General features: G+C 35.4%; 1 protein-coding gene across 1 annotated transcript; it reads left to right on the top strand.

Moving 5' to 3' along the window:
- Window positions 1–4,510: 4,510 nt before the first annotated feature.
- On the top strand, window positions 4,511–6,989 carry LOC144569564 (uncharacterized). Its single transcript, XM_078319961.1, has 6 exons — window positions 4,511–4,589; window positions 4,678–5,225; window positions 5,394–5,557; window positions 5,730–5,846; window positions 6,275–6,338; window positions 6,661–6,989. The coding sequence occupies exons 3-6, from the start codon at window positions 5,399–5,401 to the stop codon at window positions 6,924–6,926; spliced, it is 606 nt and encodes a 201-aa protein (XP_078176087.1). The 5' UTR covers window positions 4,511–4,589; window positions 4,678–5,225; window positions 5,394–5,398; the 3' UTR covers window positions 6,927–6,989.
- Window positions 6,990–25,229: the final 18,240 nt, after the last annotated feature.

Raw genomic sequence — 25,229 nt, 5'->3', positions numbered from 1 at the left:
TTTTAGACTAAGTGATAGGGAAAATATCAACTTATTTCACCCCTATCAGATGTTCTAAAGGGTAATACTTGAATCTAATAATTAATAACTAGCTAGACCAAAAAGTAAAAAACTTCTCCATGTATTCAAGTACTGATGGTTATGTATATTGTGTTATTAAGTTAATTTAGAGATATAATATATATATATATATATATATATATATATATATATATATATATATATATATATATATGGTGCAATTATAATTAATGAGATAATTATTTAATTAATAGCATACATGATATACCAACTCAATAAATAATTAACTAAAGATTAACTTGCTCCTAATTAATATCTTTTGTGTTGTAATCATTAACAGAACAATAATAACATACACTGCAAGCACAAATGCACAAGTGACACACACATTTCATTCAACATTACTACCATAATTTCAAAAATACTGAAACATATATCTAAATATGTATCATCCAAACTAATATTCATGCAACATATATTCATGCATGCATACACAAATTAAAATACACAACATCCAAATGCACAAAATACAACATGTGTATATCTATACAAATTAAATATATTCTTGAACATATCTAGCTAGCTAGTATAACAGCAAACTCTTCTCGACATGCATAGTGGTGAGTCCCGGAGCTTCATCTTCTACTAAAGCCCAATCCCATCCATTATAACTATACGTTCCTTCATTCATAGTTCTATGTGTATGATCTTGTAGGGCACTGAGAGTTGCACTAAAAGAGGGGGAACTCAGTTTAAAATATATGTGCTGATCCCTTAGTACAATAGGGAATATGATTTTGGGATATCTCTCGACATTCCTTTCGGTTCACTCTTGTGACAGGCCTACAAATCATAATCAGCATATTGGGGTTTTATTATTTGATTGTGGGGACTTTTAACTCCCGACGGGCGCATGTGCATGTGCATGTATATTAGTGTAAACTGGGTAATTATGGCTAAAAGAGGGCTCATGTATGATTTATTTGGTCATTTGGTAGGTTCTCGACCGATTTGGACATGATTTGGACATATGTGCATGTGCATGTATATTTCTATTTTTAAGACATGTGAGAACATATGAAACATATCAATTATATGATTTAAAATTAAGAAAAATATATTTAAACATTGTTTTTATATTTTTATTTATAAAAATATGTCAAGAGAGGGGCATTTTGGTCATTTCAGATTTTGGGTAAAGTTTGGATATGCTAAATTACTAAGAATTGTAGAGAATTGAATTTGGATTCATTCAGAACTGGTTTGAGTCGATTTGGACTTAAAACGAAGAAGTTATGACAAAAAAAGAACTGAAAATGGCTTGTCTGTGAAGTTTTTGTACTTCCAGGGACCTATTTATAAATTTTCTGGGACTTGAGGCTATAATTTGAGCTTTTAACAGAGTCTGGAGTGCAAATTAGGCTTTCAGGGCCTATTTGAAGAAGTTTTATGCTGTCAGAGGCCTTTTTGTAAGTTTTCAAGAGCTTTTTTTTTGTAGATTTTTAATAAACAGAGGGGTTTATATACAAAAGGGATATCTTTAATCATTTCTGGGCTTTGAGATTGGTGTTGGGCCTATGAGATTTGGGCTTGATGTATCAAAATGTGTGCTGAGTCTTCAATAAGTGTGCAAAAGCACTGGATCTTATCATACGGGCTTTGAAATTAGCACAGGATGTGATTTGATAAAAAGACTTTGAGATTTGGGCTTTTAGGCCTCAATGAGTGCACTGGATCATTAACCAGTGTGCAGAGCATGGATATCAAGCATTTGAGATTTAAGATTCGCACTGATTCTTTTAATTAAATCAGCCAGCTGACAAGTGGGGTCCACATGTCAGGACCCGTTGAACCGATGATCGGTACAGAAGCATTGGAACTGGTTCAAAGGTTCAGGGAACTTGCATTGACCATTTCAAAGGGATTTGAGTATAGTAGAAGCTTTGATTATGCTTGAATTGGAATTTGGATCAAAATGACATGAAGAACATGTATTTTTCAAATATCTTTAATCAATTTTATTATGAAATTTATATATAGTGATATAATCCTTCTTCATGGGATCAAAGATAAGGAAGTCACGATGCACTTCTTTAGGTTAGTTGATGCATAGCTAGCTTATTTGGTTGTTTATGTTTTGTGTTGGGAAATAAATATGCTATGATCCTAGGGGGATTGTAGGGTCCTATTATTCTAAATCCAACCTTTCATTTGTCTGGAATGCAATTTGGGCTTGCAAGAGCTTGTTTGAAGAAGTTTGAAGAAGTTTGAAGTTGTCAGGGACCTTTTTGTAAATTTTTAGGGACTGCGCTGTGTATTTTGCACTGTCAAAGGGGCTTCATTTAATTATTCTTGGGCTTTGAGATTAGTGTTTGGGCTTTAAGATCATGATATTAGGCTTTGAGATGTGTACTAGCCATTAGATTTTGTTACTAGGCCTTAGGATTTGGAATTTGGGTTTCAAGATGTGTGCTCGGCCTTAGATCCTTGGATATTAGGCTTCAATATTCGCAAAGAGGGGATTAAATGGGCTGTTGCCAAGCGGGGCCTGCTGGTCAGGGGACCATTGGGCTTGCCGCTTTGAATGTGGGCCTTCGGATCATGCGTTGTGCTAAGATCTGAATTTTCATTTGAACTTTTGTTTTGCACCAAGATTTGACGCTCTGGGCTGCCTCAATCTTTGTGCTAACCCAGATATGAACTAGGGTCTATCCCCAAGCTCTAGGGTTTAAAGCTCTGGTGGGTTTTCGACCACAGCAGCGCCGGCCAAGCACACCATTGAGATCACCTTGGCATAGGGAGTGTTTTGGACTCATCTTCGACGGTCAGAGAAGCTCCGGTATGGCGGTTATGGCTGAGTTAGGGATTTAAGTCATGGTTTGAGCTTTTAATTGATTTTCTTCAACCATTTGGTCAATTGATGTCGTCTGAGGGTATAAAAGCTATTTGTAACTCCAATTTGGGGTTTGGTTGAGGATTGAGCATGATTTGGCATCTCGGTTTGATACTAAATTGGCACCAATACTTGGTATTATACAAGAATTTGATGCAAGAATGTGTTCAAATTTAACACCATCGGTTGAACCGATGGCATTTAGACAATTGAATTAATTTAATTTACTTTCTTAGCTTCGATAAGTCTATTCATCTTCCACCTCGAGCCACAGTACTCTCTCGACTGTTTGGGGCTTCTCTATCCGATCATCTCTCACATCTTTAAATTTACTTTCTCTGCTTACCAGATCCCCTTTCACTGTAGGAAAAATGAGTGACTATATTAGTAATTTGACAACCAAATACTTCTCATAATCTTAGGGCTGCTGGCCACCTAAGAGGCAGTGCGTACATGTGTACTGTCTAAGAGGTAGAACAACCTGTGGACCTCTTTACCCGTCCTCAACATCAATGTGAGAGATTCTCAAGCCCAATATTCCATGGAATGGATCATTGCTAATTTACTTGAGAAGATTACTATAGATATTTATCTTCTAGAGTTACATCTCAAGTGAGTTCTCTAGGTATAATTAATTAATATCTCTAATTGACGCGCGCGGGTGTCTAATGAAGTGTTTACAATAAAATGTTGAGTACTGTAATTAAATAAATTGTCCCCCAATCACATTATCAGATTCAATTTTATGTGATTGACCCACATTTATAGTTTTAAGATCACAAATTGCAGTGCTAATTTTACATGATTGACCCACATAGCTAGTTAATTTGATGGTCCTAAATTAATTACATGCATATGAATTGATGTAATTTTATATGATGGACCCACATAGTTCGAAGGTCCCCATCAATTGCATATGCATATTAATTGGTGTGCTAATTAATTACATGCATATATGCATGCATGCAAGTAGGGTGTCCTGAATTGAATTTATATATAGTTCAATTAATTGTTCCGACTCGTGTTTGCATATTATTATCCCTAATTACATGTGTGTATATATATATAGGAACTGCCAATTTTGCCGGCAAGACTGTTGTGTATTTTAGTTGTAATTATTTTGGGACTAATTCGTACACTTTTGCTTTAAATTTATAAACCTAAATACGCAAAGTAGATTGAATTGCAAGCGCACAATCTATCTTTGTAGTAAATGAGGTATCGATCCAAATACTAAGGCAACTGTATTTTCTATTTTAACTAAATAAATGCAAGTAAGTAAAAAAAAGGGGGGGGGGGGTTGTTGCAAAGTAACTAAATTTGGGTTCAATACCCGAAGCAGTTGGTTTGTAACAAGAAACTAAATTAAATGCAACTAAAAGGGGTTTGTAAATCAAGATAACGAGGTCTAAGGGCTTTTAGTCTACAATCACTTTGTCAATCTATTTACTTTTGGAGTTTTCTAAATTCATGTCACTGTCTTAATGTCACTGTCACCACCTAATTGGGTTATTTAAGAGGAGGCATCTACTAGTAAGCAAATGCATTTATTTCCATATAGTTTGGTACAATTAACATGTAGTAATTATTCCTCTCAGATAAAATTAAGGAGGCTGTTCTAGATGGTGTTGCCCTAGAGGATGAAAAGAGAGAGAAGTACAATGAAATCCAACAAGCACATTTATTTTTCTCAATACTTATTTGGTTTAGAGACACATTTGTATGGCTTTGATTATCTAAAAATTTATTCTGAATATTTATAGGAGCTGGAGAAGTTATCCCAGAAATTTAGTGAGAATGTTCTAGATGCCACTAAAAAGTTTGAAAAAATAATTGTTGACAAGAAGGAAATAGAAGTGCTTGTTGTGCATACCTGGAAGAAAAATATTCAATATCAGTGTTGAATTAGCACAACAAACAATCAAAATTATAAACAGAAAAAAATATTAAATAATGTCGAGTCACTTACTTTTGTTTGGCATCAATATCATGGTTGAAATCAATGTCTGAATCACAATCCTGTACTGGTTGAGACAGTACTGGTTCATAATGTGAGCAGTAAGGTACTAAATTGGTGCATTAAGGACCAAAAGTTACGCAAACGGTTCAAATTTTGTGAAATAGTTTGAACTTTATGGTGTATGAGTTGGTCAATGTTACTCTAATTTCTTCTCATTTATAATGCTTTTATTTTACTCCATGATTAAGTATCTTTTCTATTCATTATTTTTTTCCCTTAAAAATTGATTGCAGTTTCTCAGGCACAAGGGGCAAAAGGCACTTTTTTCTGCCTTGCAGAAAATCAAAGAAGGTCAGTATATGTATCCTTGCCCTATAAACAAAGATTTTATAATATTTTTTCTGATTGCATTAAGTTAAGCTGATTGCACTCTGATCATGTCAGTCTAAGTCCAATGTCAGTATGAATGTAACAGTTGAGATTAAATTGAGTTTCAGTTGGTCGTCCTTTTGTGTGTAGAATTGATGCTTCTAGGGTTTATCTCCCTTCTATTAACGGTCTCTCAAGGTTCAATTACTAACATTTGCGTACCCAAAATGGTATCTTCGAGTATGTTGCCATGCAAGAAGGAAACATTAACCAATTCTTCAAATGAAGCTGGCAATAAAACTTGTGCAAAAGAGGTACAAAATTTATTTTCAGTTTTAGGGGTTATTATTAAAACCCTATACCATTTAAACAGATTTTGTACTGCTGGAACCAAATTGGCAATCTCTCTCTCTCTTTCTCTATCAGCCATGACAGGCATTATGAGAGGTCGAATGCTACATCTACTTATTAAATTTTATATTTCAGGGAGAGGTGCCGCTGCTATCTTTGGAGGCATTGCATCAGCTGCACATATTCATTTTTGTATTAGCCGTTGTACATGTTGTTTTCTGTGCCACGACCATGGTTCTAGGAGGTGCTAAGGTAACATTACATTTCCAACCTCTTTAGATCCAATATAGTACGACCCTTTCCCTTTGCCAATTACACATATTGTTGTACCATAATTTCCATTTATACCGAGGGGCAGAACTGGAAAGTTTAGATATTGGGGTTGGGGGGGACCCAAATCTCCACAACCACTAAATGAAATTCTAAACTATATAAAAACTATATAAAAACACATTTAGCATTTCATGAGGGGGTTAAACTATATAAAAAATTAACAAAAATAAAAATTCAACCAAATTTTAATATACATGATTAATTGTGCCTAATGAACCGTGCCGCTTTGCTCCCTAATTTTCAATGCAATAGCTCATTGTTCAGCTATTTGTTTATCTCTAATATAATTGAGGAACTTTCTGGATACAATTTCTTAATTTTGGAAATTTTGGGTGTTGTATTCCCAGGAAATAGCTCTATGCCCTAAAATGGCGGTGTACTGGACCAACACGGCTTTATGTTTCAAGAAGAGTAAGTGTGTACAAATTCATCTCTCTTTACTTTCTTATCTGGTGCCATGTGAAAAGTTAGTCCCCTCGCTTCTTCATGTCCCATAGTCTCTTTGTACATGTTAAATCATCAATGACTGCAATTTAGAAAATAAAATTATTGTAAAACCTGTAAAGAGAAATAGTGGTGAAGTCATCCTATTGGTTGGAAATAAAAAGAATCTTAGTTTAGATACTTTGTGTTTGGTCAATTTGCTAGGTGCATAGTGAAGCATTATTTTCAAATTTTGAAACAAAAGCTTTACAATTATGGGAAGAATTTTACAAAATCCATACAGTTTTAGGTCTATTAATCAGCCAAGCTAAGTGGTGCCGTCCGCCCGCCTCCTACTCGGAGTCTGGTACAGTGGGTGGCAGAGGCTGTGCACTCGAGGAGGCAAGCGGTTTAGAGAGATCAGATGGTCCCGTGCACTCGAGGAGTTGGAGCAGAACAAAGCTGCTCGAAAGAAAAAGGGTAAAATTTCAAATTCTTCTTCTTGTTGTTCTTAATATTTCATTGCGCCGGAATCTGATAATAACCAGGTGGCCTACTGGTTTCCTGTTGGCATGACTTCATGTAAACTTGTTTACTTGGCCTTGTACCGAATCGTACCGGAATTGTGACACTGGTCATTTAAGATTTGATTTGATATCAGCACTCATTTAAGATTTGATTTGCCTTGCTACTGACCTACGTGAAAACTGTGAGTTGGAAGCACTTTTGCTAAATTGATTTCTTTATTTTTCTTGAAACTGTGCAAAATCTGGTTTTACATGGGAGAGAGTGAGTGCAGAATAAAGTAACTAATTCTTCAATATTAATTAGTTTTTTTTATCTCTTTTTGTGATTTTATTCGCTTATTGTTTTTGTTTGTTTTGTTGCTTAATTAAGGTTTGACAATGAATTTGCGGAGCTTCTATGGGATAATGGCCAAATTGTGATGCATGACCACTCCACTCCAGCCTTGCTTATTCCCTTTTAGTATTATTCTTTTGTGCTCAATATCAATGTTCTCATTTTCTGATTATAATGATTCCATTTGCTTGGTCTTACTCGACCTGTCTTGAGAATTTCCTTGCTGTACAACAAAATTGGATGTGCAAGTATAACAATTGGTGTCAGTCCTAAACTGTAACGTTCTTTATTAATTTAGGGTTGTGAGGGCAGAAATGTTTGCTTGATCTTGTACCGGTGCTTGCTTGCTTACTCGGTTCTTTCATGACTAACCAGGTTGAGTTCGCGCGAGATCCTTCTAAGCCGATTGCGCGAGATCGTCTGATTTTTTTGTACTTTGCAATGATGGATAAAATAATCCGATGTGTACAGATTTCAGTTTTGTGATTATAGAAAGATATTGATCAATGGAACAAATTATTCATACTCCTTTACTTTTGCTTTTCAAATTATTAAATAAAAAATGTGATTTTAGCATAATAGATGTAATGTAATTTTGTTACTTTTGTTGTGTATAGCATAATAGAAATATATACTCAAACGCATTGATTTTGCCTCGGCTGTTTCCTAAAATAAATTCTAAAAGACTGATAATTCGTCAACTACAGAAATCAAATTAAAATTAAAAAAAATTCAACAATTGATTTTGCTACAAAAAAGAATTTAGAAGAAAAAAAATTAAAAGCCTGCTGAAGTGAAAAAAAAACCCAAAAAATGTATTTAATTGTAGAAATGTAAAAAATATAAATAATTTTCAACAAAATGCAATGGACAAATTTTAGAGGGAAGTAATTAATTTTGCAAAATAATTTGAACAATCAAATTTAGTTTATTTAGATTGAATTTTATCTAAGAAATTTTAATGATTTACGCATGTAGAACAATTTTATTTTGTTTTGAAAAATATTACGAAAGTGATAAAAAAAAAAACAAATGATTTGGAAAAAAAAATTCAAACTTTTTGTATTTTTTTATGACAAAATCACACTTCTAATTGATAATTTTATATAATCTCATAATTATTAGCTCCTTCAACGTGTGTAAATATTTGTGGACCATTTATTTTCACACGAGCGATCAACGGTCGATCTGTAATAAAATGATTTCAAATTTATTTTGAAATGATCAAGAGAAAACATTATACCTAACCAATATAATAGTTCTGAAGTTTGGTTGCGTCCGAGGTTCGATCCAACGAGAAGTGTTCATAACCCTTCAATTTTACAATATTTCGCTAACTTAGATGGAAAGGTAAATGAAACTAAAATTTCATCAAAATTTGCTGCAGGGAAATATATGCTGGGCTCTTTGATTTCTACGGTCCTGATTGAAGCACGGATGACATATTTTCGTTCGCCTTCATTAACTCACAAGACAAGAGTTTATGTTTTATTAAACATAAACTCTTGTCTTGTGAGTTAATGAAGACGCATGGGGATATGTCGTCCGTTGGTCGATCGGAACCGTTGAAATCAAATAGCACTGCATTTATTGTCTTCCGCCCAAATTTGATAAAATTTTGTTTTTATTTACTCATCCATCTAGTTGATCGAAAATTGAAGCATCGTATGGTTATAAACACTTCGTGTTGGATCAAAGCTCATACATAACAAAACTTCCGAACTTTTATGTTGGTTAAGTTCAATGTTGTACATTGATCATTTTAGATCAGACTTGGAATGATTTTGTTGCAGATCGACCGTTCATTACCCGCATGAAAACGAACGGTCCAAAAATATTTTCTAACTTTCAATGAATATATAATGATGAAAGTCTATAAAAATGATATTGTAAGTATTATTTGACCATATAAAAGGTAAGAAAAATAAAAATATTATTTTTTGAATTTTTTTCATATGCATTACTGCAAAAAATGCAAAAAAACTAATTTTTTAAATAAAAATAAAAATACAAAAAGTAAAAGAAATGCAAAAAGTTTGAAAATATACTTTTTAAATTTTTCTCAAATGATTTGCTGCCTAATTTTGTTTTGTATCATTTTCATAATATTTTTCAAAATAAAACAAAACTGTTGTAGATATGTAAATCTTTCAAATTTCTAAGATAAAATTCAATCTAAATTCAGGGGTCGTCCAAATTCCAGCGGGAATCTTCCCGCTAAAACCCCAAATCGCATCTGTGCATTATCTGAGATATCTCAACATTTGCGTGTCTGACTTTTACGGTGCTCAGGAAGGGATAGCGCTGGGGCAGTTTTATGTGTGCTTTTAGATTCGCGAAGAATGTGCTTCAACGGTTGGGATTTTCCATAAAAACAGCTCAAAGTTTGAGATATCTCAGAGGATGCGATCCCCAAATCCATAATCCATAGTTACTTGTCTTCCCCAAATCACCTTAAACACCAGAAGCAGCTCCACCAAACCTTCTCTTCCTTCAATCTCTCCCTCTCTGTTGTTACTTCTCTTCCTCAAATCGCAGCAGTTCTCTATGCTTCTCAACACTAAACCCCCCCACCAAACCCGCTCGATCCGCTCTTCCAGTCACGGCGCCCAGTTTTAGGGTTTAATCACTCTCCCACCGTCTCAGACACTCTCGAGCGACAACGCTAGATCGCGTGAACCCTAGAGATAATATCATTTATTAATAAATCTGTATCTTGTGTCGTTGTAGGATGCATCTGCATTTTGGGAACAACAGCCATTGGCCGCAAGAGACTATGCATCAAGGACAATTGTTCCAGCATGCAAGGCTGTGGTTGAATTGTCAACTACTGCTAAAGATCTTATAGAGTGAGAACTCTCTGCCTTTTTCACAAAGTCTTGATAATAGCTTGTACATGTTACCAGCCAATCCTCAGGTTTGTTGATTCTCCCTCCAGGCCTCTGGTACATTTTGCCAAACTTAAAATCAAATTTCTGGTTTATTAGCATATGAAGATCTTGGTCCTTTAATTTAAAGAATCACATGAGGTGTTGATTTTCTTTTTTTCCTGTTGCTTTAGGTATCTGCATGCCTCAACTGTCCCTCTTAACCCCCCTTTCCCTTATTAATATTTTGACAGTAAAAATCTCATTAAGAGTGAGGCTATGGTATTATGCATAGCGCATATTGGTTAGTACTATGGATCAGTATCTCCATTTTTAAAGTCCAAATAACAACCGGAACCGTTCAACATTATCTCCATATTAAAATGTACCTTTGGTTAATATTTTACATTTTTTAGAACTTTTTTACTATTTTTCTTAGAAGGCACGAATTTAGCTTTTTTACTATTTTTCTTAGAAGTCCAAATAACAACCGGAACCGTTCAACATTATCTCCTTTCACCAACCAAGCTATTAATTCTTCCACAGGTACAGAAGGCACGAATTTAGCTTTAGCATCAGTTTTAGAGTCTCTTGAATTCTGTTTGAAGCTGTGTGGGTCTGAGGCTAGCATCTTGGAGGATTTGTCAAAGGCAATTGATCTCTGTCATACACAAAGGAACCTTGTTGACAATGGTCGTGTTTTGTTAAACCGTGCACATGGTGTGCAACAACAATACGAGAGGTACAAATTCTTCCAATTCATTTTTGCTTTGATTCAGGATCCTATTAACTGGTGATGGGTTATGCAAGACTGTACCGATACTCAGGCTGTGCAAGACTGTACCACTTGCATACCGGCATTTAATGTACAAGTAGAAATACAGCCCAACAGTAACTGCACCTCCAATACCAGCAGCATCAAATACCACGAGATCCCGCCGATAAACAACTTCCCTTCGTCGGAATCCATAATTTCGCTTTACTTAATTTTCTTCCGATAAGAAAAGGAGAAGAGAAAAGAGAAAAGAGAAAAGAGAAGGAGAAGACGCAGCGGGAAGGAGAAGAGAAATGAAGCATCGGGATTCGGGAGGGTTTGGAAGTTCAAGGAAAAAAGTTTCGACACAATATTACAAATAGCGTGCGGCCTTTTGTCTGTCGGATACGATATTAACTAAATTTGAACTTCTACATCTAAACTAAATACATTCAATCAAAATGAGACAAATTATTTAATTAAAAGGTTCAGATCATCCTTTTGCAAAAAAACAGTAAATCAGGACCCTTGTAGGATCTAGACATTAAGCTCCTTAATAAGGAGGAGAGATATATATAGGACTTGGCTACAGTGCTATAGGTAGCTAAGAGGCCTCCTGTGCTACGGCTCAATATTCGACTTTTTAAAATCCTAACGGTCGATCCGAATTGTTCATCTTGTTCTCCATATTAATATGTGCTTGGATACCAAATTTTGCATTTTTTTGGAAATTTTTTACTATTTTTTTAGATTTATTGAAAATCGCTGTTTTTCAGACAAATCTGGACCATAAAAAACAGCGATATTCAATAAATCTAAAAAAATAGTAAAAAATTTCCAAAAAATGTAAAATTTGGTCTCCAAGCACATATTAATATACATATATATATATATATATATATAGATCTGGAGAGATATTATAAATGGAGGGTAGCCCCTAATACAGGTATATATAATTAAATATATAGACAGAAATCACGAACGGTCCAAAGTAATAACAGATGACAAACTACGACATGCAAACGCCAACTCAACACATCAGATGGTGTAACACACTTTTGCCAACGGCTAATAACACCGAGAGGAATTGGTGTTTCTATGTTAATGGCATATTTAACGGCCGAAAAACTAATATTTTCGTCGGGTCGTAATTTCTAACGGATCGTGTTGGAGCTTAATGTCATCAGCTCATACCGATGGCATATGGGTACGCATTTTCTCTCAGGACGATAGGCAACGGTTTGGATCCCGATGGCGGATAGCAATTTCAACCTATACCAAAGTGTTTTTCTCTAGTAGTGAACAAATTGTGGCTTCAAAATATAAGATTCATTAAAGGCAGCCCATTATATGGGAACAAACAATTATGTCTAAAAGTAGTAGCCTAATAAATTTTCAGATACGTATTTTTAGAATGTGTTGTCATAATTTTAAAATTATTGGACAAATAAATTTCCATACAAGTATTCTTAGAATATGTGTTGGTATAAATTTTGACACTATCAGACATACATATTTTGTGGAAGTATTTATGGATAAATAGTTGGCTTATTCAATAGCTCCTAATTTCCATTAACTAAATCCGCCAAAAATAGAAAGAAGAAAGTAAGCAGTTAAATATAATATTATTATATAAACGCAAAAAAGTACCTACAACATTAATTTATTCATATTGAACGACAAACTTCACAAAATGCTTGCTGCAAACATGAATTATCGTTCTCCTTTAGTTGTTATCTTGCTCCTTGTATCATTTGTTTCTCTTCCACGTTTCACCGATGCTTCTCTTTTGTCCTCTGCTTGTAGTAGAGCAGCTAGCCTCCGAACTGTATCCCCTGATTTTTGCTTGACATCCTTACAGGTTGATCCAACAAGCGCATCAGCCAACTTAACCGGTCTTCTTCAGAATAGCATAAACCTTACAATTAAAAATACCACAGATGTAATGTCACATGTAAGATATCTACTTTCGGACTCAACATATAGTCATCTCAAGGAAGGCCTGAGCTGCTGTCAAATTTCGTACTCTAATGCAATCAATTCTCTATCTGAAGCCCTCGATCAAATTTCCAAGAAGCCTTCAAAACAATACAAGGATAATACCAGATCTTCACTCGGCGATGCTGAGGGTTCAATGGTCTACTGCATGAATTATTGTGACATAGACCCCCCTTCAATTTTGGCTAAAAAGCATGAAAATGCATTTGAGCTCATTGAATTATCTTTTTTCTTTTGTGATGAATTAAACTTTTAAAATTTAGCTAATTTCTTATGTTTGAGGTAAGTTGGTAAGGCGAGTTGGGTCGTATCATCAGCTCCAACATGAGATTTGTTGCAAGTAATATATGATAAATTTTATTGATCGATTATGATTAATGTACTACAAAAAAATAAAATAAATTATGTACACAAAAAACAAATGAATATTATATAAAAAGAAGCACAACATGGTTATATTGTGCATGTACTCGGATAGTTTGTTTCTTCCTCATTTGTTTATCTACTAACTTTTTTGTAGATTACAACAGAAACACATATATCTTATGGTATAGTTCCAAGCATAAACAAAATCATGTTTACTATAAATATGGTAATTTGAAATACTCTGTCAGAAATGGAATTGGTAGATTAGGTTTTGCGTATTCTAGACTGAGCAATTCCCAACAAGTTCAATCTTGCCTTTTGAAAATAACATGTTTCTCGTAGTGCTTCTAGAATGTGAATTATGGGACCATCCCAAACACTTATGAACTTTTTTCAAAAATCGTGTGTTCTAGTACTACTCATTTCTGCACAATGAAATGACATTCCTCCCAATTATGTGTTAGTGTTGTGACCTAGAAGCCAATAGTTTGACTATTGTATCGTATGTTTTATCATTTATTGATCGTTGAGTAGAGGAGTTGAATTTTGAAATTGTCCCTAACCTTGGATATTAGAGAGAAATACTCATTACCAATATAAGGTTTGCATGAGGATTAAATAACCGTTATGTTTTTAAAATTAAATGATAAAAATAACAAATTAGCCTCAAAGATGCATATTAAAGAACAAGACACTGGACAAACGCAATATGAACAATGTATGGATTGGGTTTTTGTCATTAATTCTTCCATATAGTGTTAATTTTTGAGATCTAAGAAACTCATTTTGTTACGTCGCGAGGCACGCTAGAAGGTACATTTAAAAAAAATTACTCACATGCATGATTGGTGAACCGTGATGCGTGCTTTTAAATTTATAAACTCAGTTGCACTAGATCAGATAACAAGCGTATAATCCTATCGAGTAGTATAATCGAGTGTCAATTCGCAGGGAATTAATTTTACGGTCTTAAACAATCACAATCCTTTGAAGGGCTGGACGTAATTAGATCTTGAGATTTGTTGGTGATCAAAGATGCAAACTATGTATTTAAAGGAAATCAAAGATAAATAGAATAGTAGAAAAGGAGATGTTAATTCCTGGGGATTCGGCACACCATTATTACTTCAATTCTTTCTTTGGTTTTCATTTCTTGTAAGAGGGGTTCTAATCCTAACAAATGGATTGCCGCATTCGCTGTATCAACCACACTACTAATCAATCCTTCTCGTTAAGGCTTGACTTGAAAAGTGCAAGGAGATGCGTGATGAGGCAAAAGTCACAACCTTCACTTGACCAGTTCGTCGGCAAATGTCGAGACTCTCATGTATACTTTTGTTGATCCGACTACTGGCTTCTTAAGTTAAGATCTCTCATAATAGTCTAGTATTTTTATTGTCCCTTTCCTGATTCGGTTAATCTAATAGTGACTAACTTCCATGTGTGGCCATCACAGTGGTGGTGTTTGTAGGTCCCTAACGACACTTAGAGAGTCGGATAATTAGAGTTTTAGAAACTCTTTGGACTTTTTTCAGTTAACCTTCTAAACTAAACAAGTCAAACAGTTGTGTACTAAAAAAGTAAATAGATAGAGTTAGAGATATTTGACACTTAGGATGATAACAGAGTTTGGCTTAAAAAGCCCATGTCTCTGGGGCAGATCAACCCCATCAGTGTGCTTTTCCTATTACCAAGTAAAGAAATGATACAGCTAGTGATACGTGATTCCAAATCGTGTGGACTGTCATGGCCAACTTCGTGTACAAGGGTGGGCCTAATAGCCGCAGCTGGCGAGTCCTACATAGAGGATCGTCACACAGCTTTAGGTGTATTGGGCACAACGTCTCGTGCTAGTGTACTCCTTCGCGCCTTATAAGTAGACTACACTAGTAGGGATGTAAAGGCTCTAGAACAAAATTCTCTATACACTGAACTCTCTCCTAGAAGAAGATAAGTCGAGTGAATTTTAGACTGTTGAGAGGATATTGAAGTTATAATACTCAACAATTGAAGCTTGGCAGGAGTTCCAAATTAATGCATTTTGAAATGTGAGAGGCGTCCAGCTTAACAAATCTGAACTGGATTGATTGTATTTATAGTGAGGGATTCAGATTTGTTAGATCCATTCCAACGGGAAGAATTTCCTCCCATTGGATAGATGGTACGATATTGCAATTTAGGGTTTCCGCATTTTAATTCAAATGGTTTCCGTCAGTGCTGATGGTTTTTTGAAAGATCCATTGCTGGCTTTAATTAGTTTAGTCATACGGGTGAAGGGGGCAGTCTATGATTCTGGTATGTCTTGGACGTTCTCTTAATTTGTTGCAGCATAACAGATGTGTTAATGAATGATGGTACTTGGGTTAATTTAGTGCTGCAATGTTCTGTTGTACCCTAAAATATTGCCAATTAAATAAACAAAAATTGATAATAATTTAAATACTTCGAAAGATGCCAAATGGTTTAAAATCTTCCCGAAATGAAGGGAAATGACATATTAAAATCCATGGTAATATTATACATTTAAAACCATGAATTTTGATATAAAATTCAGATTCTAGCTCCAAACAATTAAAGAGTTATGGATATTCAAAGTTTTGATGACATGGCATACTCTGATTGGTGCCACATGGCACAGGGTACCCTTAGCAATAAGCATGGTTTCTCTGGGTGCAAATTGGAGCATCAAAGCGATACCCTGAACCCTGGGCCCACTAATCAGTGAAATAAAAGAAATTTCGCTGGACTATGGATATGGATAAACCCAGGACACGAGAAATGAACGTGTAAACCGAGCTGACAGTCGGATGGTTCACCATGCACCAAGATCAGGCGATATTGAGGATAATTAAACCTCAGCGCTTCGGCGTAGATCGACCCTTTCGGGGTACGTACACCTGGTGCTGCGTGAACCATACACCGGCCGATACACGGCTCACGCTATGCCAAGCCCACATAGAACAAAGAAAGATTTAGAGAGAGGGAACTGAGCAGCGGGCTCCACCGATCAGCCTCTCCTCTCCTTCTCTCTTCCTTTCTTCCCTTCTCCGATGATGGAGAACTTCGATTCGGTCGGAGCAAAGCTTAAAACATGAAATTGAAAGCACATAAAGGTTTCTTACCTTCAGGCGATGACCTCTGAACAGTCAATTTGATGAGAAACGGTCTCGGATGACCTAAACTCAGAACACCCGAGTTATGGGTTTTGTGAAATCAAAAGAGAAGAAGGAGGCTCAAGACTTTCTGAACGCTCTAACACGATCGTGGAGGTCTCTAAAATAGGTTCCAATGCTTTAATTAAGTGGAAGAGTATCACACATGCCCGAATTGCCTACTGGCACCACTGGTATGCATGAAACCAGTTCACAGTAAATCTGAAATGCAAAATTAGCTGTTAAGGTGGCTCTGACACTAAATTGACCCCTTGCACACCTGTTTTGACATCTTTACAACATGACAAAATAAGGGAATCTTCCTTCAACACCTGAGGAGATGCATGACTCCCCATATCCAAATCTCGGCCCTAAAACGAATTGAATCAAGGGCCATGATTAAACATCCCATGGATTGCCAACATGGCTTAATTTGATTGGTTTACAGCTCTGCTTAATTTGATTGGTTTACACACACACATTCACATACATACATTGGTGCACACACACACCATAAGCTCCCTCTGTGATAAGCAAGCCTAATTGATAGGTAATTAGAGCTTGGATTCAATGTAAGGCCCCTAGGGGGCAGGAGGTTAAGTGCCAGAACACGGACCCTGTAAATTGGATAGAGTTTGAGAGGATATTTGAGGGGAGGTACATGGATTTAAGGTCTCGAGAACTACTCCGCCAAAAGTTCACAAGCCTGAAACAAGGAAGCAGTCTGGTGACGGAGTACAACTCCAAATTTGAAAACCTAATGAGATACGCACCTGACATCGTCCATGATGAATTTCGTTTAAAATAGCAATATCTGGGAGGTCTAAACCCTCGCATCGCTCAGCCTATTGACCTGCCAGGTATAGAAAGGCTAGCAGACTTGATGTCTAGGGCTTCCACCGCGGAATCCTATGAAGTTCGCATCAGCCAGAGCATGGGAAGCAGGAATGTCCGACCAAATTAAGTTGGAGGAAAATGCAAGAACCAACCTGCCACACAACAATTATCCTATCGCACCCGGGGCAAAGTGTAACCGCTGTGGTAACGACCACGCCACATCACAGTGTAGTACCATTAACAAGCTGTGTCATCACTGCCTTAAATCGGGACATTTCACTAGAGAATGCCCAGTACGTGTTGCATCAGGAAGGGCAAATCAGGATGGAGGTTTCAATAGAGAATACACCAAGTTGTTCCCTCTAACCGCCAACACTATAGGTGGCTACAACAACAACAGGGGCGGAAACCAGGGTAGTGGCCGAGTGAGAGTGAATGCACATCAATGCACTTGTGACTGGGTGGACCCGGCAGAGCAGGTAGAGGAGATGACGGGAGAGGAAGTAGTGGCAACGCAACTTATGGCAGGTATGCTAGAACTTTCTGGTTATCCTATTTACGTACTCATAGACATCGGGTGCAGTCACTCTGTACTATCTAAAGAATGGGTGAACAAATACGACATCTCTAATCAAGACACCAGTAAGATGTTGTAAATTCAGACACTGGCTATGTAGTACATGACCCCAAGACTACGTTGTCTAGGACTAACCCTGAAAATCGCAAGGAGGGAGTTCTCCCTAAACCCTATTCTCTCAGAGACAAGTCTTCATGACTTTATGTTGGTTTTATAATGACTTACAAAACACAATGCTAGTATTAATTGTCACAAAAGACAGATGGTAATCACGAGATATGAACTCAATTGTGAGGTTCAACATAAAAAAAAAAATTTGGGGGACCGATGCCCCACTATAACGGCTACGTGTACAAGAAGGACTTTCCAAATACATACAATCTTATTCATCATACGTACTTGATGACTCGATGGGAACAACCAGACTTGGTTGAGATAAGAACATATAGAATGTTGATTAATATGGTTCCATTATTTTAGAAAAAAAAAAAAATTCTACTCCAAATTTAAGATAACTTATGCTAATCCTTGAATATTAAATGAAAGTTATGTTCTTCACTTAGTTCGTCATATTATGGTTCCGTCGGGTTCATGATCATATAAACTATGAAACCTAAGATACAATAAAACCAAACTATCTTGGTGGCAATGCTAAAAGGTTAAAAAAAAAAAAAATCAAAATCAAATTTCTTTTAACTCATTACTGTAGATTAATTAACAAATTAAGTCTGATATTGAATCCTATAATCTTGATAGATATACCTCGCCTGACTATAGTTAAAATCCTCATTTATTATTGATCTCATTAAACTTGTGTTAATATTTCGTGTAATGTATATATTATTATTAGTTTATTATTACTTAAAAAAAATTGATAATTTAATCATAGTGGCGCTGCGGAAGCGTAGTAATAGCATTTATAGTTATGTTGGAATTTTGAGGACAAAATTCTTTTTGAAGAGGGGGTGAATGTAACACTTCATCAATTAGTTATATTTTAATGTATAAGAGTAATTATAATTAGTGTTTGAATTTTGAGGACAAAATTCTTTCTAAAGAGGGGAAGAATGTAACATCACGTTAAATCAAAATACTATATATATAACTGTCTTATTATAAAAAAAATATCATCTCTTCTTCTATGCGATCAAGACATAAATAAATAAAAATTAATAATGGTAATAATATAACATGTTTCTTTTAAATAACTACCAATAACTCACACCCTTGATTAGCCACCCTTTCAGATATAACCGTTCCCCTATATTTTTTTAAGCACCCTTTCAAATCCCTGTTCCTTATAAATATTATCCCGATGCATCCCTTTTAATTAAAACCATAAACCTTCCTTTTAAATTCTGCCGTTCCTATTTTGTCTCAAAAACTACTCCCATCTCTCAATGTTTTAATTGAAAAGTAAATTAGCAATGAAGCCTTGCTAAAAATCAAAGAGGAATACCCTTTTCAATTCTTTGCCCGCTGCCGCACTATCTAAATTAAGGTAACCTAAATTATGATATTTTCTTTATAAGTTGATGCATGCATTTCATCGATTAGGATATGATAATAGAGATGTCGATTCGAATCAAGTATTGTTCATAAATTGTAGAGATTTATGATTGTATTCATTTAAATTATAATCTGAAAATCTATCTCTTTTATGATATTATAATCTGAAACTTTTCTAGTTTACAATAATTTCTTCAGTTATTCTAAAACTGTTCTCTTGATTTTTTATTCAATTGATGATATACAGATCGTCATATAGTTTGTTATAACTTAGAACAGGATGTATATTTTGTTGGGTTTGACAACTCTAAATAGTTATTGTCTAAATTAATTAATAGTTCTTATTAGTATTTTAATTATTTCGAATCCGCTTTCTTTATTGGAATGATATAAATAAATCACTTTGATCTATGTATGTACATGTATATATCTTCTTAAAAATAGTACCCCCTGTTCTTGTAGAGTTGATATGTTAAATTATATTATGATATTAGAATTTCAAACTTCCTATATATTTAATTGGATTTATAAAAACGATCAAGGTGGCAGAAGCAAAATCAGTGATCTTATTTTGATCTTATTTTATTTTAATCCTTTCATTCTCGTTATACTAAAACAGAGGTTAGATTTCAAATTATTTTAACCGAATTTAAAATTGTCAGAGTTTTTAATAATAAATAATATATAACATCTAATATATGGGATTTTATCGAAATAGTCAAATCTAAAACATTGACAGTTGGCCTAGATAGTAAAGTAAGGTGAATGACATATAACATTAAGGTTTTTAGAAATGAACATTTAATTCAAACAGCGTTAATTAAAATATATGTCTATGTTTTAGATTCGAAGTTTAAAGATTTAAACAACTTAAGAGACGATCAAGAATTCACTTCGACATCAGGTACGGATTTCCTGGACATTATCAAATTGTTACTTATCATTTTGTTTGCATTTATTTATTTATGGAATTATGCATGTTGAATCGAACGATCATTTTGGTTTTGTTTAGAATACTAGGATAAGATTATTCGATTGATCAACGGATTTTTAAGATGTGTAGTGTAGAGTATGATATTTGTGTGATTAAACGAAATAAACGTGGAAAGTAACGGATAAGTTAAAGGAAAGGAGCCAATATGCATTGAACGCATGTTGGAATGTATACATTGGGTCTATGTTCGACTGGACCCCTCGTTAACGTGGCGTTAGTTGGACTTTCCGTTACGGGTCAATATCTTGCGGTGGTTCGAGTCCCCGTTGAGTGAGACAGTTGAACTAGTGGTGGTTCGAGTCCCCCTAGTGAGACGCCAATATCTGGGGTGGTTCGAGTCCCCTTGGTGAGGCAAAGAAGATCTAGCGGTGGTTCGAGTCCCCGTCTAGTGTCACGGCCAAGATCTAGTGGGGTTTGAGTCCCCCTGGTGAGGCAGTTAAAAACATGAAAGATAACTAAAGAAGTGTATGTGTGCTTGTGTGTGTGTGCCCGCGTGTGTGTTTTAAATATTCATTAGTAAGATCGCACGTAAGGATATAATTTTAATATCCTGTTTGTGTTAATAAGTGAATTTGACAAATTTCGGGACTGGAACTAAATCCCGTACTGAGAGACTGTTCGATCTCTCACCCGTTCCACTTTTATGTGGGTTCCAGGAAATGACGAGGCCGACATGGAGCACGAATAAGAGGGATGAGGATCTGGAGGTCAACGAGTAGATGACTCGAGTATCTTTTTATTTTCTTTTTAGTTAAACTCTAGTTCTCTCTTTAAAAGTGGATACATTGACTAACATGACAATTATCGGTTTGTTTGCCATGTTTGTCTTGATCTTATGTTGAATGTGTATTATGTACTCAAATTAATTGTAGTGTTGGAAGACTTGATTGACTTTTAAATGTTGCATGAATATTTATTATTGATAATGTATGTGATGTGCACACGCCTTACGTGTAAATACGTGGCAGGTTGTCTCGGGGTGTGACAGCTTGTCTATGAATTTTTTGTACTTTCAGGGACCTATTTGTAAATTTTCAGTGACCTGAGGCTATAATTTGAGCTTTTGACAGGATCTGGAGTGGAAAATGGGCTTTCAAGGGCCTATTTGAAAGGGTTTTATGCTGCCAGGGGCATTGTTGTCCATGTTTTATGCAGTTTTTGTATTTAATTTTGATTTAACTTTGAATTTCAATTCAGAGATGGATATGAGTCCAAATGGTACAAATTTGATGTCTCATGACTGGTTTGAAGTCTAGTTTCCGAATATGTAATTTATTTGACTTTTTACCCTTTTAGGGGTCTCAAATTGGCGATGCAACTGTCAGGGGTGAAATGTCCATTTTTCTGACAGCAGCATTATTCTGAGTAGCTGAACTTTGGAGATTAATTCCCGTCAATTGGCTACACCAAATTTAATATTCTTTATATGAAAATCTTCCTTGAGTCATGACTTGTATGAACCTAAAACAGTATCGTTAAACTCAATCCAGAGATGTATGAAACATGCGTTTTTCTACATGGAACTCTGCTGGTAAATGGTTGCTGTTACTATTCTGGTAGCCAATTTCAAAAATTCATTCCAAGAGTTTTGCTAAGCCAAATTTCATGTTCCTTATATGGAAATTCTCAAGACAGAGTGCTCTGTATTATGGTAAATTTCATGAATTTTGAAGCTACTAGCTGTACCAGACAGAGGGTTAAACACAGGGACAGTCATAGAACAGTACTGGTATTTTACTGGTTTTTGTCATTTCAAAAGCTGAACTTCCAAAATTCATAATAAATTTAAATAAAATCCAAATAATATGAAATTGGAGTCCATATTGTGTTTTTTTCAATACTCTAGATGATGGTATATTCATTTTTACCATTTAGTCCTTGTATCAGTTCATAATTACTGTTTTACCAGTAAGAGTCAAGTTAAGCATTTTTAGTGTATTCAAGGGTGTCATGTATATAGGCAAAGATGTGGTTTGTCATTTAAACCTGTTTTGAGAGCATTTAGTCACGGTTATACAATAGTAACCAAAGAGAAAGAAATTCAAACATTAAAGATTCATCAAATCATCATTTTAATATATCAAAGGACCATCCATGCTAATGTTTGAGCATAGAAGTCCTTGAAAGGGTTCAAAGTCATGCTTGAAGCATTTCTTTTCACTTGCATTGGACAATATCATCAAAGAATCATGGATTAAAAAGTACATATGACATCTTTTAGCATAACTAATATCTATTTGCATTTTTAACCTTATCTTTTCACTATTTTACAAAGAAAGGCATGAAAGAAATGCAATCTTGCAATTTTCAGCAGCATAACACTTCTTTTAGCTTGATTCCCTTTGTAAAATAGGTCCATCAAGTGATCATTAGGTTGAGGATTGCAAAGTGATCATTAGCTTGATTCACTTCTTTTAGCAACCCCTGTGTGTTTATTTTTTTATTTAAGTCACTTTTCCTCCCTTTTTAACTATTTTTATAAAGAGATTACGAGGATCTAATGAGCAAGGATGTTAGCTGGCTCACTACACTCATTTTAACCCCTAATCAAATTATAAAGATGATTAAGGGAGGCAAAGAAGAAAAGATCAAAACAAAAGAAAAGGGAAAGAAACATGTTTTTTTGTATTTTTCATGAAAAGGGGAGAAAGAAATGCACATTTTTTTTAGATTTTTCAATTAGATTTCAAAAACAAGAAAAGGGAAGAGCGTGTGTACAAATATTGGAGAGTCCTTGGATTTTATCAACAATCATAGTTGCATTTCCTCCTCTCAATCAAACACATATTTTTTATTAAACCTCATTGTTTCATTAATTGTAACAAGAGGAAGCTTAGCATCTTTATAGAGAGCTAAAATTCATGGCTATGGTTAGAGCAAGAATTTTAAGTCTCTTCTTGGCAAGAAATAGAAAGAAACAAAGAGTTGAATTAAATCAAGCAAAAATGAATAAAAAAAGAAGAACAAACAAGAACAAGAATTAACACAACAGGGAGACAAGATAGATTTCAAGCTCCAAATAAGAAGCATTTTATTCATCCATGGTTTCATGCATACATATCATGGCCATTGAGGCATTACATTACATCATTTCTAGCTAATTATCTATAGCTTATATTGAGATTTGGGGGGTTTTTAGCTACATTTGAGCTATATGGAGACAAGGCTTTGCCATCATATTAGACTTCTAAGCCGAATTGTCTATCTATTCTGCTTCTAGGATGCTTCATATATAGCCTCAAGGCTAGAGCAACACTAGGGTCAATTTTGCAGCTTCATTTTGGCCGTGCATTTCATCGAACAGTTGGCGTGCAATGTAAATATGGGCTGGATTGAGGAGCTGGCAGCAGCTATGGCATTGATAATGATGCTGGCATAATCTCATCCCTTGAAGGCATCCAATGGTGGTATTTGAAGGCAGTGGGGAAACAAAAGAGGCAGAAGTCAGAACCTGCTGTTACTTGCGTTTTTGTCTGTTTTCTCCACTGTGCCATTGGAGGAGAAGGCATGAAGCGCTGCTTCTTTCATTCGAGCTCAGCAGCTGATTGGTTGAGACAGCGTGGGTCCCCTATGTCGGGTCTAATGAGAAACGAAGCTGTGAAGAAACAATCTTCAATTTACTTCGGCCCAGCTAAGCTCAGTTCACTCCCGATATTTTCTTACATCTCTTTGCTGATTGGTTGAGGTGAAATCGGGCCCCACTTGTCGGATATAAATTTCATTCGGCCCAGATTTGGCCCATTTCAATTTATTTTGCTTTAATCAAAGCCGATAGCATCTTTTTATGATTAAATAAATGTATCCATTATTCTCCATTTCGAGCTTAATGGATACGTCCATTTCTTACTTTATTCAATCTTCAAAAATCCATAACTCTTCGACTATTTTGAGTTAGGAAGTATATAATTTATCAAAATTCATGGTTTATCATGTAGAATATTATCATATATTCTACCATGCTATTCTCTATTCATCTTGGAGAACCTTCATATATTTTGACATTTTTCGAAGTATTTAAATATTGTCAACTTTCCATTTATTTATTTAGCACCATTTTAGGGTATAAAAAAGACCAACAAACACACACACACACACACACACACACGCATATATATATAACATTGCAGCACTAAATTAACCCAAGTACCATCATTCATTAACACATCTGTTATGCTGCAACAAATTAAGAGAACGTCCAAGACATACCAGAATCACACACCGCCCCCTCCACCCGTATGACTAAACTAATTAAAGCCAGCAATGGATCTTTCAAAAAACTATCACCATTGACGGAAACCATTTGAATTAAAATGCGGAAAACCTAAATTGCAATATCGTACCATCCATCCAACAGGAGGAAATTCTTCCCGTTGGAATGGATCTAACAAATCTGAATCCCCCACTATAAAGACAATTAATCCACTTCAGTTTTTCCAAGCTGGCCGCCTATCACATTTCAAAATGTATTAATTTGGAACTCTTGTCAAGCTTCAATTGTTGAGTATTATAACTTCAATATCCTCCTAACAGTCTAAAATCCACTCGGCTTATCTTCTTCTAGGAGAGTTTAGTGTCTGGGATTTAGTTATAGAGCATTTACATCCCTGCTAGTGTAGTCTGCTTATAAGGCGCCAAGGAGTACACTAGCACGAGACTTTGTGCCTAATACACCTAAAGCTGTGTGACGATCCTCTATGTAGGACTCGCCAGCTGCGGCTTCTAGGCCCACCCTTGTACACGAAGTTGGCCCAGACAGTCCACACGATTTGGAATCACGTATCACTGGCTGTATCATTTCTTTATCGGGTAATAGGAAAAACACACTGATGAGGTTGATCTTCCCCGGAGACATGGGCTTTTTAAGTCGAACTCCGTTATCATCCTAAGTGTCAAATATCTCTATCTTTATATATTTACTTTTCTAGTTCACAACTGTTTGACTTGTTTAGTTTAGAGGGTTAACT

Source organism: Carex rostrata, chromosome 18, assembly GCF_964058835.1.
Source record: "Carex rostrata chromosome 18, lpCarRost1.2, whole genome shotgun sequence".
Lineage (NCBI taxonomy): Eukaryota > Viridiplantae > Streptophyta > Magnoliopsida > Poales > Cyperaceae > Carex > Carex rostrata.
Note: the sequence above shows the minus strand (reverse complement) of the source record. Positions and strands in the feature narration are given on the sequence as shown.